Genomic DNA, 13321 nt, shown 5'->3' with positions numbered 1-13321 from the left:
ACATGTTTGTTGTAATTGATTTGATTTCTAGTATAGTATAGTCATTGTTGGTTAGTAACAATTTTGTGTTTGTTTGTATTTTATTCTTATTTTTTATATATATTTATATAGTAATTTAAATAGCATATAAGCTTTCTTAATATAAATAATAATATTTTAAATTGAATAATTAAATTAAGTGGATAAAATATATGTTATATTGCAATATATATTTTTTAATAATATTCAATAACAATCCTATGAAAAAACCGATTTGGGGTGAACAAAGTCGAAATTTATTTGTATTAATTCAAGACTGGAAATATTTAAATAATTAAAATTGATTAAATTAAAAGAGGAAAAAAAAAAAAAAAAGAGTGGAGTCGAGTCCAAGTATGGGAAGTGGGGCCCATGAGTGAGGTGTGCCATTGGCATGGGCTGGTGCATTTATTACAAGCCTCCTATCCAATGTATGTATGTATGTGTGTATGTATTTATTGTAATAATATTTATTTTATTTTTTTAATGGCTGCTACTGCTCCTCCGCAACGCCGGGGAGATCTACACCGTTAAAGACGCGGGGGCACGGCGCAGATCTACGGTGTTGCTACTCCCGGAGCTCCCACTAAATTAGTGGTGCAGCGAGAACGGCAAGCCTTGGTTTAATTCATATTTAATTTCTAACTATATAGTACTTTCTATATATTCAATATATATAAATTTATATATAGCTACACTATGCGTATGTTTCTTATTGATATTGCTGTTATTCTAGATATTCCGGATTGCTTTAACTTTTTTTTTTTTTATTGAAATAATAGTATTTTTAAAAATTTAAAATCTTTTATTATTATAAATTGTATGGTTTAAAAAATGAGCTATAAAAACAAGAATAATTAAAGATAGGAGAGTGTGTGTGTTTCTTTACTAAAAACTTGTGCTTTTATTTGAATGCCTTCTTTTTTCTAGGCTTTAATAAAAATAATTAAATAAAAATAAAAGTACAAATCATGAAAATTTTTGGCTTTCCTAAAAAAAGTTCCATGTGATTGATGAATAAATATTCCTTTCTTTATAGACACCTAATTAATATTATGTATTGCAATTTCTTCTCATTAACACTTTTCCATATTTATAGCTTTACTCATTTTAATTTTTTCGAGAGAGAAGCTAATGCATTGGAACAAAGTGTTTAGAGTCAAGAGGTTGTTCTTTTTGTGTTTAATTTATTATATATATAATCAAGTATAAATATTTCAAGAGATAAAATTAGTGTAGTTTTTATAAGAAATCTTAAAATTAAAAAAAATAAAATAATCTAAAAAGAACATAGTCCTGAAAGAGACTAATTAGAATTCAAAATTTATGCCCTAAACAGTAAATAGTATATATAGTACATTGTTTAAAAGGTAAGCAAGAGCCCACACTCAAAACCATTTATTGCAAAAATGAGTAAGTGGGATAAAGGCATAGTCAATATTAGATTTGACAAGACAATTAAAAAGGCTAAGATTTCTAATTGGGTAATGAAGATGATGGTTAATTTTTTGCAAAGTACATTAGAAACCTATTATTATACTATGATATATATATATTTATTTCAAAACTCATTTTATTACATCAAACTCTTATTTTCTATTCGAACTATTATAGTATTATTTAATAACAAATTAACTTCAAATATAACAAAATTGAAAAAAAGAAAACAGATGCACAGAAAAAGAGAGCAAACAAACCTACCATGTATCTCTATAATTTGCCAAGAAACACGAATCATGTATGAACTTGGTAATGAAATAAATTTGATGGATAAGTTGAAGAGCAAGCCCCACACGTGCCAGCCATCCCCACCTAATAATATTAATAAAATAATGCCACCGCATTTATCTACCGATCTATCTATTGCATTTTTATTGGCAATTTATTATTTTACTTGTATTTATATAACTCCTACATGTTTTCTGAATTTTTTTTTTTTTAAAAAAACATATATTTATATACTCATAGTATTGGCGTGTGACCGTGAAGGTGAGGAGCGTGACAGCACGCTCCATTGTGTAAATGCGTGGGGCCCACGCGTGTAAGGTTAATACTATATTTATACAGGATTTGGACGGTCCCGGGTCCTCAGAACCGGATGGATCTATACCGTCGGGTGTGGGTGAGTAGTGATGACGGTTAGAGTCATTCATTCCTGTTTCTATGCCTATTCATATTAGGAATCATTAGCCATTTTTAGTGTGGGACCCCACACTCTCACCTGAATCCTACCAAAAAGCAACCTTCTCTCTTTATCATTGGAGCGTCTACTTCACGCTCTCCTCCCTCCCACAAATCTCACTTCCTCAACCATTCAGAATCCTACAAACAAAACTCCCGGGAGTTCAGCTCCCACATGCTTTCTCCGTATTAATCCATAAGACTCGTGAATATGCGCTTAGCATACCATGGATAATTTGTAGAGACCGGATATAGCATCTGAGGTTTGTTTGTTTATTTATTATTATTATTAAATTTTTTCATTTTTGAAAAACAAAAAGACACATAATTGAAGAAAAAAAAACACCATGGATGCTGCCTTGTGCAGAGAAGGCCACATCCAAATTTTAGGGCCATTGTAAAGTTGACTGTATGAAAACTCACTTGATTTATAAGATTGAAAGGTCATTTCACCTGGTATCAATTTGTTAGAAGTTCGGATTATTTTTTAATATGGTATCAGAGCCACAACATCAAAATTGAGTATTGATACTGTTTTGCTTTTTTACATTATTATCTCAAGAAAAGAATGTTGAATATCTCCCACATTAGATATGATTTATAAGAGTAAAAAACCACTCCACTTAATACCAAAGTTCAGATTGTTTTTTAACATAGTATCAAAACCGATGTCCGTATTGAGTATTGATACTGTTTGGATTTTTTACATTATCATCTTGATGAAAAGTATTGACTATCTATCACCTTGGATATAATGTGAGAATTCTCTTATCTTGTAAGAATGAAGGGTCACTCATCCTAATAATAGAATTTGATTTTAAGTTGAAAGTTCAGATCCATACGTTGTGTTGTGCTGTATAGAAGTATTGTATTGTAGGGGTGGACACGGTTCGGTTATTTGTAAATATGCAGGTATTTAATAACCGAACCAAACCGAACAAATACCCGAAACCGCGAATCGTATTCGAACCGAAAAGTGCGCTTAACCGAATTTTCGGTTAACCGAAAATATTTGTAGTATTTGCAAATAAATCGAACCGAACCGAAATTAAGAAAAAATATATAAAAAAATAATTAAAATTCTAATTAAATAAAAAATATTTGTAAATATTTCAAATATCCGAACCGAAACCGAACCGTATATAATTATTAATATAAATTTTAAAATATAATAATATAAATACATAAATATATTAGGTTCGGTTAACCGAACCGAAAAAAATATGAAAAATCGAAACCGAACCGAACCGAACAAATATCAAATATGCATTATTTGTATTCAAACCGAATTTGCTCGGTTAACCGAAAATTCGGTTCGATTCAATTCGGTTCGACGATTCGATTCGATTTTTTTACCCACCCCTATTGTATTGTATAGATATGTTATTATGTAATGTCAAGACATAATATATGCTATCTGAAATCATATCATATGTTATTACATATATGCTATTTGCCTTAATTATATTTGCTAATGAGAGCAAATAAGCACTCTCGTGTATTTATGTATTTCCTCTACAGACAACACTCACAACAGATCTTACTAACACTTAAACAGAGTAGAAAGGAATCACTTCAGCACTGCACATGCTTCAATATAATAAAATAAAATAAACAAATATACATATATTATATCAACAATTTCATTATTAAAACATGTTAGTGCTCAAGATTGCTAACCTGGTTTGCTTATGATCAAATCCTTATTGAGCTCCTCAAATTGCCAATTAGGGAGATCACTTGTTGCCTCAGCAGGGTTTATACGCAGCACATTCCTGTGATGTTCCAATAAAGTTCTTCGATGTCCGATGCTTATATAAGTTATTCCTGAACCTTCAATTAGCTCATACAAATGTGCCTGAAACCACAGTTTGAATCCATAAATTTTGCAGGATATGAAAATGGGTTGGTCCCGATCCATTTATTACCTCATTAGCTTCGTCTAAAGCACTCGTGGATTCGTCCAAGAGGACCAAATTCGGCTTTGAAAGCAGCAGCCGTGCAAATGCCAGACGTTGCTGCTCGCCGATGGAGAAAACACTTGACCATTCGTATATACTGTCCAAATCGAACCGCGACAGTATATAGCCGAGTCGAACATCCTCTAGGACTTTGATTATATCATCAGTTGTTGGCTTAGCTCTTCGGGTGTCTGAGCCTTTGGTACGCGTCAGGAAAGGAAGTGAACCTAAAGGAAAGTATGTTTTGGCAAAGTTAGCATCAAAACAGGAGCTGGTAAAGTCGAGTCTTTCTTGCTTTTTTTACCATTCGATTTTTCACTGTCTTGCAGTGCTGCAGAATCAATGTCGACGCTCCAGGTGGGATAAAGTAGTTGTTGACGAAGAGTGCCCAAAACCATGTATGGTTTTTGTGGAAGGAAAAATACACCTCTTGCATTGCTGTTTTCTGGTTCATCGTAACTGTTCTTGATGTTATCCACCGAAGGTACTTCAGAAGAGTTGCATCCATCATTTTCGAAGAATGTGATGGTTCCTCTTCCGTAGCTCCAGAGACCGGCTACAGCTCTCAGTAACGAGGTTTTACCACTGCCACTCGGTCCTGTAATCTGTTAATGCAGCTATCCACCAGGAATCAATCCAAACCTTAAAATGTCAAAAAATATCCTAAGCTGAAATCACAGACAGTAAGTGAAGGACTAACCAGAACATGGTCGTTCTCACAAATCTCCAAGGACAAGTCCCGAATAAGAGTTGCTTTACTTGGAGTCAATAAGGTCAAATGCTCGATGGTTAGTAACTTTGAACCTCTACCAAGGGGCATAGATCCATTAGAGTCTCCAGGTTTGCTAATACTGCAGTGCTCACGACGAATTTCTTCAGGGAGTTCATCATCACTTCTTGATTCACTACTACTTAAAAGGTCGTCAAATTCACCTAATACATGATATAATACATCAGAATTCTTTTAACAAAACACTATTCATTTTCCGCAATTAATAGACTTATGGCCAATTATGCAGTTTAATTACTGAGATGTCATTGACATGTACAGGCATGAAAACTAAGCAGCCTCACTTGAAGGAACTTACAGATAATACTGCTTCCTTATGATGATTTTCTTAAAAATTGTAACCGTTAACTCTGTTCATATTTAAATATATCAATCTTCTTCTAAGATATCTCTGTACTTCTTTATGCATATATTAACACCTTACTTTTGTGGGTATGAGGGGAAGTACTTTACCTAGTCGATCTATGATGGCAGAGAAGGCACTGATAGCCTGAAACTGGTATACAACAAGAGAAAAATCTCCAAGTATGTGATTGAACGCAGACACAGACTGATTTATGACACCAAATTCAATTTTTCCGGAGAAATACATCGGAGCCACAACAGCTGCGGGAAGTATTTGTATCAAGTATCTGTAGCCGTTTGTGAAGAACTCCAGATTTCTGGAAGATATCAACAATTTCTGTAAAAGTTAAAGATAGCATAGAAATGATCATTATAATTAATTAATGATATCAAGCATCACACATTTGTTCTGAAACCAATTTTTAAGAAGAGTCAATGAACAATGCGTATTGCCACCTAACAAAGATGTTCTTAATCCTGTGTATAGACTACGCTAACAATATTTACTCAACAGAAAACAGATTAAGAGTATGCACATTTCTCCGCATATATTTCTCACCACTTTGAAGCTATATGTTTAATATTGAATCTCTCAAATTGTCCCTGGCTACTTTATGTTCTAAAATTCAGTAAAGCCTTTTGCTGCCACAAAAGTATCAAATTCTTCACATGCATGGAGGAAGCAAAAGTACATATCAGCACCAAATAGAATAAAACTTGTAAGCACTCTTTTAAAATAAGTAAGCATTTTCCATACCGAAAGATTTTCAAATGCACTGCGGAACCGTTGCAACAGTAGCTGCATCTCATTGCCCTCCCCACCATAAAATGCTATGGACTCAGCATTTTCTCGGATGCGCACAAGCCCATATCGGAAATCTGCTTCTTTCTTCTCTTGCAAGAAATTTAGAGTCACCAATCCCTGAAGAAGAACATTTTGTTATTCAGAAGCAAAACTTTCACATACAAATAATACCAAAATAAAAAAATAAAAATGACAGGCAACTGGAATTAGGACAAAGTACTATTCAACTGACATAATAGTGATAATCATGGCTAGAAAACTTTTCAAAGATGAAATATTACCTTCCCAAGAAAGATGCTGAGAGCGGTTCCACCAAGAGAATAACCAAGTAGTACAAGAAAAAGGGGAGGATAGATACCATATAAAATGTTACTGAAAGATATCAAGTCCACAGTAGCATTGAAGAGTGTCAAGGAAAATGCGAGAGCTGTTCCAGTAAAAGAACTTAAATCATCGACAATTCGCTGATCCGGGTTATCAATTATTGACAGAGACTGTATTTTGTAAAATGTTCGATTCTTCAGATAGCGATCCATGTAATAGCTTGTCATCCAAGATCTCCATCTTAAAGAAAGTGTATCTTTGGCATAATCTCTCACAACAAAAACCTGATCAGCAATAAATTCAAAAATGACATGAAATCAGGAGAACTTTAACACTATAGCTGAATTTCTAAAAAACAGTAGCAAGAAGAAAATTAAAAGAAGCAATCCTTGACCAAGCACATATTAGATCTACTGGGGGGGGGGGGGGGGGGGTAGATGTTGATGAAAAACAAGTGGAACAAAAGAAAATGATGAATGATCCAGATCCTCTATATCCTTCATGTAACATAATATAGTATACCAAAAATTTGTAAAAGCTAGTATTGAAGGCAAAAAGGTAACGTGCATCTATTGAAGATAAGAAACGTAAGACAGATTCTTGAGATACTCAATAATGCTTGTTTTCCAGAGTACCAAGAAAATAAATACCGACTAGGTCCTCTATATCAAACATGCTAAACAACACTTTAAGATTACAGTGGTAACTATTTTTCATCGTTCATATATAACTAAGCACATCTTTATGGGATTTGCAAATCCAACGCTAGAATTAGAGGCAACAAGCAATATACTAAACCTAGACAAACAACAGCTAGGAGGATGAATTTTCTTATGAATTAGGATCCACACTCCAAAGGGAATCAACTAAAGGAAGAACAAATCACAAGCAAATTAATGATAAGTACATAAAAAGCTACATCACGCCTATACCAAATCCAGAGAAACTTCAAACAAGCAATACCTAAGAAAGTGGAGCAATGAGCTCACCGGAATTCCAACAGCAAAACCAGCAAGGTAGTACAACAATTGTTTAGTGAATTGTTCTTGGTCCTTGTCTTCAATGAATCAGAAGGTGTAAAAGGTAAATCACAGTAGCAAAATAACCGGATACAAGGTAACAAAGAAACCAACAAGTACTGGAAATTCAAGATATCTTACTGGCAAGAGCGTTATAAAAGTCACGGCCAAGATAATTGAAGCAGACACTGATTCCAGTTGTTCCCAACGTCAGAGCAAAAACAGCCGCAAGCCGCCAACGCGCCCCAACTTTATCATCGGAGAACCAATACGGAGCAGCCACTTTCCAAAACCTCCTAGCTAGGGTTTGCACATCTGGAGCCTTTCTTTCGGAATCACCCTGGACACATGCGTGTTAATTATTCAGAAGAAAAGGAGCCAAAATTAGCTCAAACAAAAAAGTTCAAAGTCAAACCTGACTCGGTGGTTGTGAGCCAGGCGGCGCCGGTGAATCGGAAGAAGACGAATCAGTAGCTGAGACTGAAGATAGAATTGGCTTTGGCCGTCTTCTAGAGATGGAAAACGAGCGGTAATTCAGCAATGCCAGGCGGTACTGCTTCCTCTCAATGACCTTATAGCCTTGGGAGCAGCTAAGAAGGAATCCAGTCGCCCTACCACAAACTTCAGCTCTTTGGAATTTCTGAGCAGGTAGATGTGCAGAGGATTCCAATCCTAATCCAATCATATTGCATACAGCAGCAGCATCAATCAACCAAAGTTGTAGATTGCCAGCGGAATAAGTCAAAGACGTTGGTGATTGTGCACTCGATCGGCGGGAGCCTCGCTCCTGAACTTTTGTTCGAAATTAGAGGACTCTGTTTAGGATGAAAATCCAGATTCCGTGTGGAGGGAGAATTATCTCAGAATTGCAGAGCTCTGGCGAAGCCACGTCGTCTGTAACTCTGCAGCCGATTCTGCTTCGAGCCCACTGAATGCTTCTCCTCATCCTCGTGGCCTGTTCGTTCGACAGGCAGACGAGTTGGATTCTGTACACAGGCCCAAAACGTCCATGAAATTCAAGACAAAAAGTTATATAAACAAATTTAAATTACAATGTGTGTTATTTGGATTTCAATCTTTGTTTTCATTTTGTATTATTTTACCGGTAGTTTAAATGGATTTTTTTATGTATAAAATACTCAAGGATGAAATTAGTAAATTTAAAAATTAATAATATTTAATTGATCAGTAAAAATGTAAATTGTTTTTGAACTTTTTTATTTTACTTATAAAGTAAATTTTACGACGGCACACCATAGGCACAGAGAACACACACAGTTGTCGGAACCCGACAGTTAACTCCAAACATAAGAAGCTACGAAGACGAATCATAGGATTCCCCGACAGTATCAAACTTAACTAATTAAATTAATTTAATCCCAACCACAGAATAATTAATATTCACGGCCGGCCTATGTATTCTTTCATTCTTAATTTGGTTCGAATCCAAACAACATATGCTTAATTAAGAACAATATTTCATGCGAGAAGAAAAGCAAAGGCAAAAATGAGTTCAATTTCCAGGTGGCTATGTAGTAACAGCTCCAAAAACTCGTTCATCAAGATCGTCCATCCCGGGGGACACGTGGAGCTCCAAGATAGGCCGATCCCCGCCGCCGAAGTCCTCGAACGCAACCCCAAGTGCTGCGTCGCGCATCCCACCGTGTTCCGCCAGCCGTATGATGTTGTCCGGCCGGAGACAATGCTGATGCCCGGCCGGAAATACTATGTGGTTCCGGTTAGTACGATAAGGAAGCTTCGATTACAGCACCCTCCCCCGGCTCCCGATGATCGGTTTCATGAGAGTAGGGACGGCGACGACGATTTGTCATCGCCGTGTTGGTTGTTCAAGAGTTCGAATAAGAGTAGCGATGGCGAGAGCGATAGCGGATGTTTGGCGAGTATGAACGCTGTAATAAAGAAAAAATCGAGCGATGAGACGAGAAAAAATGGTAGTAGTAAAAAAGAGGATGATTGGGGTTATTTTCCGGCCGATCGGAGGGGAGGAGCGGCAGCGGCGGCGGCGGCTCCACCGCCACGATTAAAGCTCGTGTCTTGTGATAATTGGCAACCCGGTTTGGACAGCGTTGCCGAGAATTATTGAATATTATATCATGCTAGCATAATATCCGCGTCTTAATCCATTTTTAGAGACAAAATGAATATATGCGTGGCAAGAAAGAAAAATGCCAATGTGTAATTTGAATGTTGACATATATCACAAATAATAAGGCTATGACTTCATTGCAATTTGTTACAAATGTTACTTTCAAGCACGAATCTTATAACAAAAATGAAATTATTGAAAAATATCAAATTAAATATATAGTTTTTTGTATTAAAAATATGTTTTCAATTTAAAACATCCGATAAAAACTTATTTTCAAATGGATTTGTAAGAAGAGAAGTTGCACGCGGGAACATAATGAATGTTGGAAAATGAATCATAACTAAACCATCAATTTTCTACCTTCATTCATGCATCTCGCCCTTATATTTATTATTTTCTTTTATCTGATAGGTGTTGTTTTAAAAATAATAATAATAATAATAATAATAATAATATTTCAACATTCTTATAAAAATTAATGTTAATATCAGCCCTAATTAACACCCTAAATATTCTAACTTAATTAGTTTATTACAGTAGTGGATGGTGTAAGAAATTAGAAAGTATTAACCACAAATTAAAGAAGATGATAGTGAAGTGTATACAAACATAGAAACAGACAGGCCCATATATATCTGTGAATGGAAACAACAAATATACCAAAATTGGATGTGTATGTACGATCCAGTATAATATATATATATATATATATATATATTGACAAAAAAACATTCTACATGTGAACTGATGATTATGAGTGGTCAAAAGGGGAAGAAAAAACAGTACCAGTTTATAATTAGCTGCATGCTTTATTTTTATTTTATTTTTTTTGAAATGATGGAATCTGCACTGGACTAGACTAGACTAGACTAGTGTGCAGCAGCTGTTATTCATTTCATCAAATTGCATTGTCCCTCCATATATGAACACACCATTATTACCCAAATCAAACCCTATTCATACATTATACTACATATTAATTAATTATTGCTCATCATTCAAATTATATTCATCGATTGATTTTTATTAATTCGTCGGTCCATCGAGATATATATATATATATAAATCATAGCTTCTTCTTACACACATACATACATATATATATATATAAATATGTAATAACTAATTATTAATTAATTAATTAATAAATTCAATGTCTGAACCACAATCAAGCAGCTCCTGGATCATCTGCTCTATGTATAATCTGTCGTCTTCCAGTTCCAGCTGGGGCTTAATATCATTCTTCCCCAACACGGCCGTGTTTGAATCATCATTTCTTGTAGTGAACACTGGCGGCTTCGGCGGCGGCGCCGGTGACGGCTTATTATTATTCTTGGCCGTCGTCGTCGTCGTCATTAATGCAAGAGACGCCATGTGGCATTTGTGGAGCTTAGCCATGAGCGTAGCCGAGAGCAGCCGCGCCGCCGCCGAGGGAGGGTCGTGTGGGTTGTAAGGGAAATTGGTCCGCGCACGTGGCCCGCACATGATCCTCGCCGCCTCGTCGTACGCACGCGCCGCATCCTCCGCCGTCTCGAATGTCCCCAGCCAGATTCTCGTCTTTCTGCAAACCAACGTATAGTTAATCAACCTATACATACAAATAGATACAGATATATACATATATAGACATTCAATGTGTATTAATGACGTGTATCCATAGGTTGAGCTGAGACAGTCACTCTGCGCATCCAAAATTAATGAATATATATATATATATATATAGATATTTAGATACGTACAGCAAAGGGTGTCGAATTTCGGAGACCCATGATCCCCAGTGACGTTGGCGGACGCCGCGGTAGCGCTGCTGAGGCCTCGCCATATATATATTATATATATATATATATTTGTGTGTGTGAGAATGAAATGGAGGTTGGTCAGTTCGGGGAATTTAAGGTATGTAATTAATGTTGTAATTAAGAAGGGAGATGGAAATGAAGACGGAGTAATTTCAGGGGTGTGGAGAGTTTTATGTAGGAAGGCAATGCTTTGCGGCGTTCAGCTGGCATGCAACTGCAATGCAATAACTATACATATATATATATATGTATGTATATATATTTAGGGGATTTATGAGATGGACCCTTCTTTGTTATATAAAATATACATATATATATATATATATCATTTTGGTTTCTTTTTCAGACCAAATATCATTCATAGATTTTGCGATGTCTGTTAAAACGACAGACTATATATATACATATATATGTATATGTATGTATGTATATTCTTTGTGAGAGGTGTTGAATGTGTAGAAGATCATTAATGAGGGGTTTATAAATACACATAGATACAGATAATATTACTTTTTTTAGATAATGTCGAACCCGACAACATAAGTCACATTAGGATCTCGGAGTTTGAACCCATGACCTCACGATTACTAGTTCATCTCCACAAGACAAGTCACACTATGATGTATGGAAGACAAAACCTAAAATATCGGAATTTGAACTCATTACCCCACAGTCATTAGTACATCGCCACATAGGCCATTTTTTTTACTGAAATTGGACTTGACTTGAGACAACCTAAAAAATTACTTCCTCGAAGTCGGTAAACGATGAATAGGTGGTGTGGATGAAAATAAAAATAAACAGGATATTAATTTTATTCAAGTTTTTTTTTTTTTTTTTGAAATTATTATAATTTTTCATAGAAATATAGTATTATTTCATCCTACAAACATATATATTATATTTATATTATTATTTAAACAAAAAAATTAAAATCCAATATCCATACCCATCCATGCAAAATTGCGACAAGGGGTTTCATTGCAACAGCTGCTATATTTGACCATAATAGCCACGGCTATAAAGATACGTAATGAAATAATAATACCAATGAAATAATTGAGAAAATGTATAATGTATACAAATTAAACACACATAATAATTATGAAAAACATGACCAGGTGGGAGTTAATCAGTAGTAATCATGCAAATAATTAAACCCCAATGAATAGAGTCATCCTTGATCACTTTTTTAAAAGACTATCCAATAATATAATATATATTTTATTTTATATTATAATAATAATATTTTGGGGTTAAAATAATAGGGTATGGATGATGATTATTATTATTATTATTATTATTATTATTATATTTATTAATTCAACATCATGGTATAACTTTGAGTATGCTTTTCAAATAAAATAATTTTCGCCATACATTTTGTTATAGGTATCAGAAATTTTGTATACGAAGAACGCTTGAATTTTATTTTGTTTTTTAAAATCATTTTAAATAATGGGTACATTTATTTACTTTTCAATTCAAAAATTAAAAAAAAAAAAAAAAGAAAAATATTATTTAACAAAAAAATACATTTTATTATCCATAATTTAGAGAACATTTTAGGCGTGGTCACATCATGGATTATTTTTAGAAGTTTCTCCTTTTTTTTTTCTTTAATTATAATTTTTTTAAATTAGCGTCGCCGAGAGCGCACTTCAGCGCCCCATCTCGATGTTTACTTAGTTTTAATGTCTATTAACTTCGAATAAATTCAGTTGTGTTAAAATAATTAATATTTATTTTTATTTTAAATATTATATAAAATATTTATGAGAAATTATTTCAATTATGATAATGAGTTTGATGACTTTATTTCCGAGTCCATACAATTTTACTTTTTCCATATGTCTCAACAAAGTGTGTCAATATCATTATTATGAGAGGTTTTTTTTGCATCATTGCTTAACACTACTTTATTACCACCACCTTGCATTTTGCATTGAATTTATTATATATATATACA

General features: G+C 34.3%; 2 protein-coding genes across 2 annotated transcripts; both read right to left on the bottom strand.

Annotated features, from left to right (window-relative positions):
• Positions 1-3756: 3756 nt before the first annotated feature.
• Positions 3757-8342, bottom strand: LOC127241262 (ABC transporter D family member 2, chloroplastic). The gene is made up of 10 exons (XM_051260190.1): positions 7859-8342; positions 7585-7783; positions 7414-7481; positions 6382-6708; positions 6053-6217; positions 5404-5632; positions 4861-5093; positions 4465-4765; positions 4128-4387; positions 3757-4057 (listed from the first exon to the last, which is right to left on the bottom strand). Exons 1-10 carry the CDS (start codon positions 8126-8128, stop codon positions 3875-3877), a joined length of 2235 nt encoding a protein of 744 aa, XP_051116147.1. The 5' UTR covers positions 8129-8342; the 3' UTR covers positions 3757-3874.
• A 2227-nt stretch (positions 8343-10569) lies between these two features.
• LOC127241025 (ethylene-responsive transcription factor ERF003) lies at positions 10570-11558 on the bottom strand. Its single transcript, XM_051259908.1, has 2 exons — positions 11293-11558; positions 10570-11114 (listed from the first exon to the last, which is right to left on the bottom strand). Exons 1-2 carry the CDS (start codon positions 11373-11375, stop codon positions 10691-10693), a joined length of 507 nt encoding a protein of 168 aa, XP_051115865.1. The 5' UTR covers positions 11376-11558; the 3' UTR covers positions 10570-10690.
• Between the last annotated feature and the right edge of the window lie 1763 nt (positions 11559-13321).

Source organism: Andrographis paniculata, unplaced genomic scaffold (assembly GCF_009805555.1).
Source record: "Andrographis paniculata isolate CXL003 unplaced genomic scaffold, ASM980555v1 Contig18END, whole genome shotgun sequence".
NCBI classification, from domain to species: domain Eukaryota; kingdom Viridiplantae; phylum Streptophyta; class Magnoliopsida; order Lamiales; family Acanthaceae; genus Andrographis; species Andrographis paniculata.
This window is presented reverse-complemented; position numbering and strand designations above follow the sequence as displayed.

Coding starts and splice junctions, on each gene's coding strand:
- LOC127241262 (XM_051260190.1), bottom strand. CDS start 8,128: ATGATTGGATTAGGATTGGAATCCTCTGCACATCTACCTGCTCAGAAA. Junction 7,784..7,858: donor GCTCACAACCACCGAGTCAG/GTTTGACTTTGA, acceptor GCATGTGTCCAG/GGTGATTCCGAAAGAAAGGC. Junction 5,633..6,052: donor GTGCATTTGAAAATCTTTCG/GTATGGAAAATG, acceptor TAACTTTTACAG/AAATTGTTGATATCTTCCAG.
- LOC127241025 (XM_051259908.1), bottom strand. CDS start 11,375: ATGGCGAGGCCTCAGCAGCGCTACCGCGGCGTCCGCCAACGTCACTGG. Junction 11,115..11,292: donor GAAATTCGACACCCTTTGCT/GTACGTATCTAA, acceptor GTTGGTTTGCAG/AAAGACGAGAATCTGGCTGG.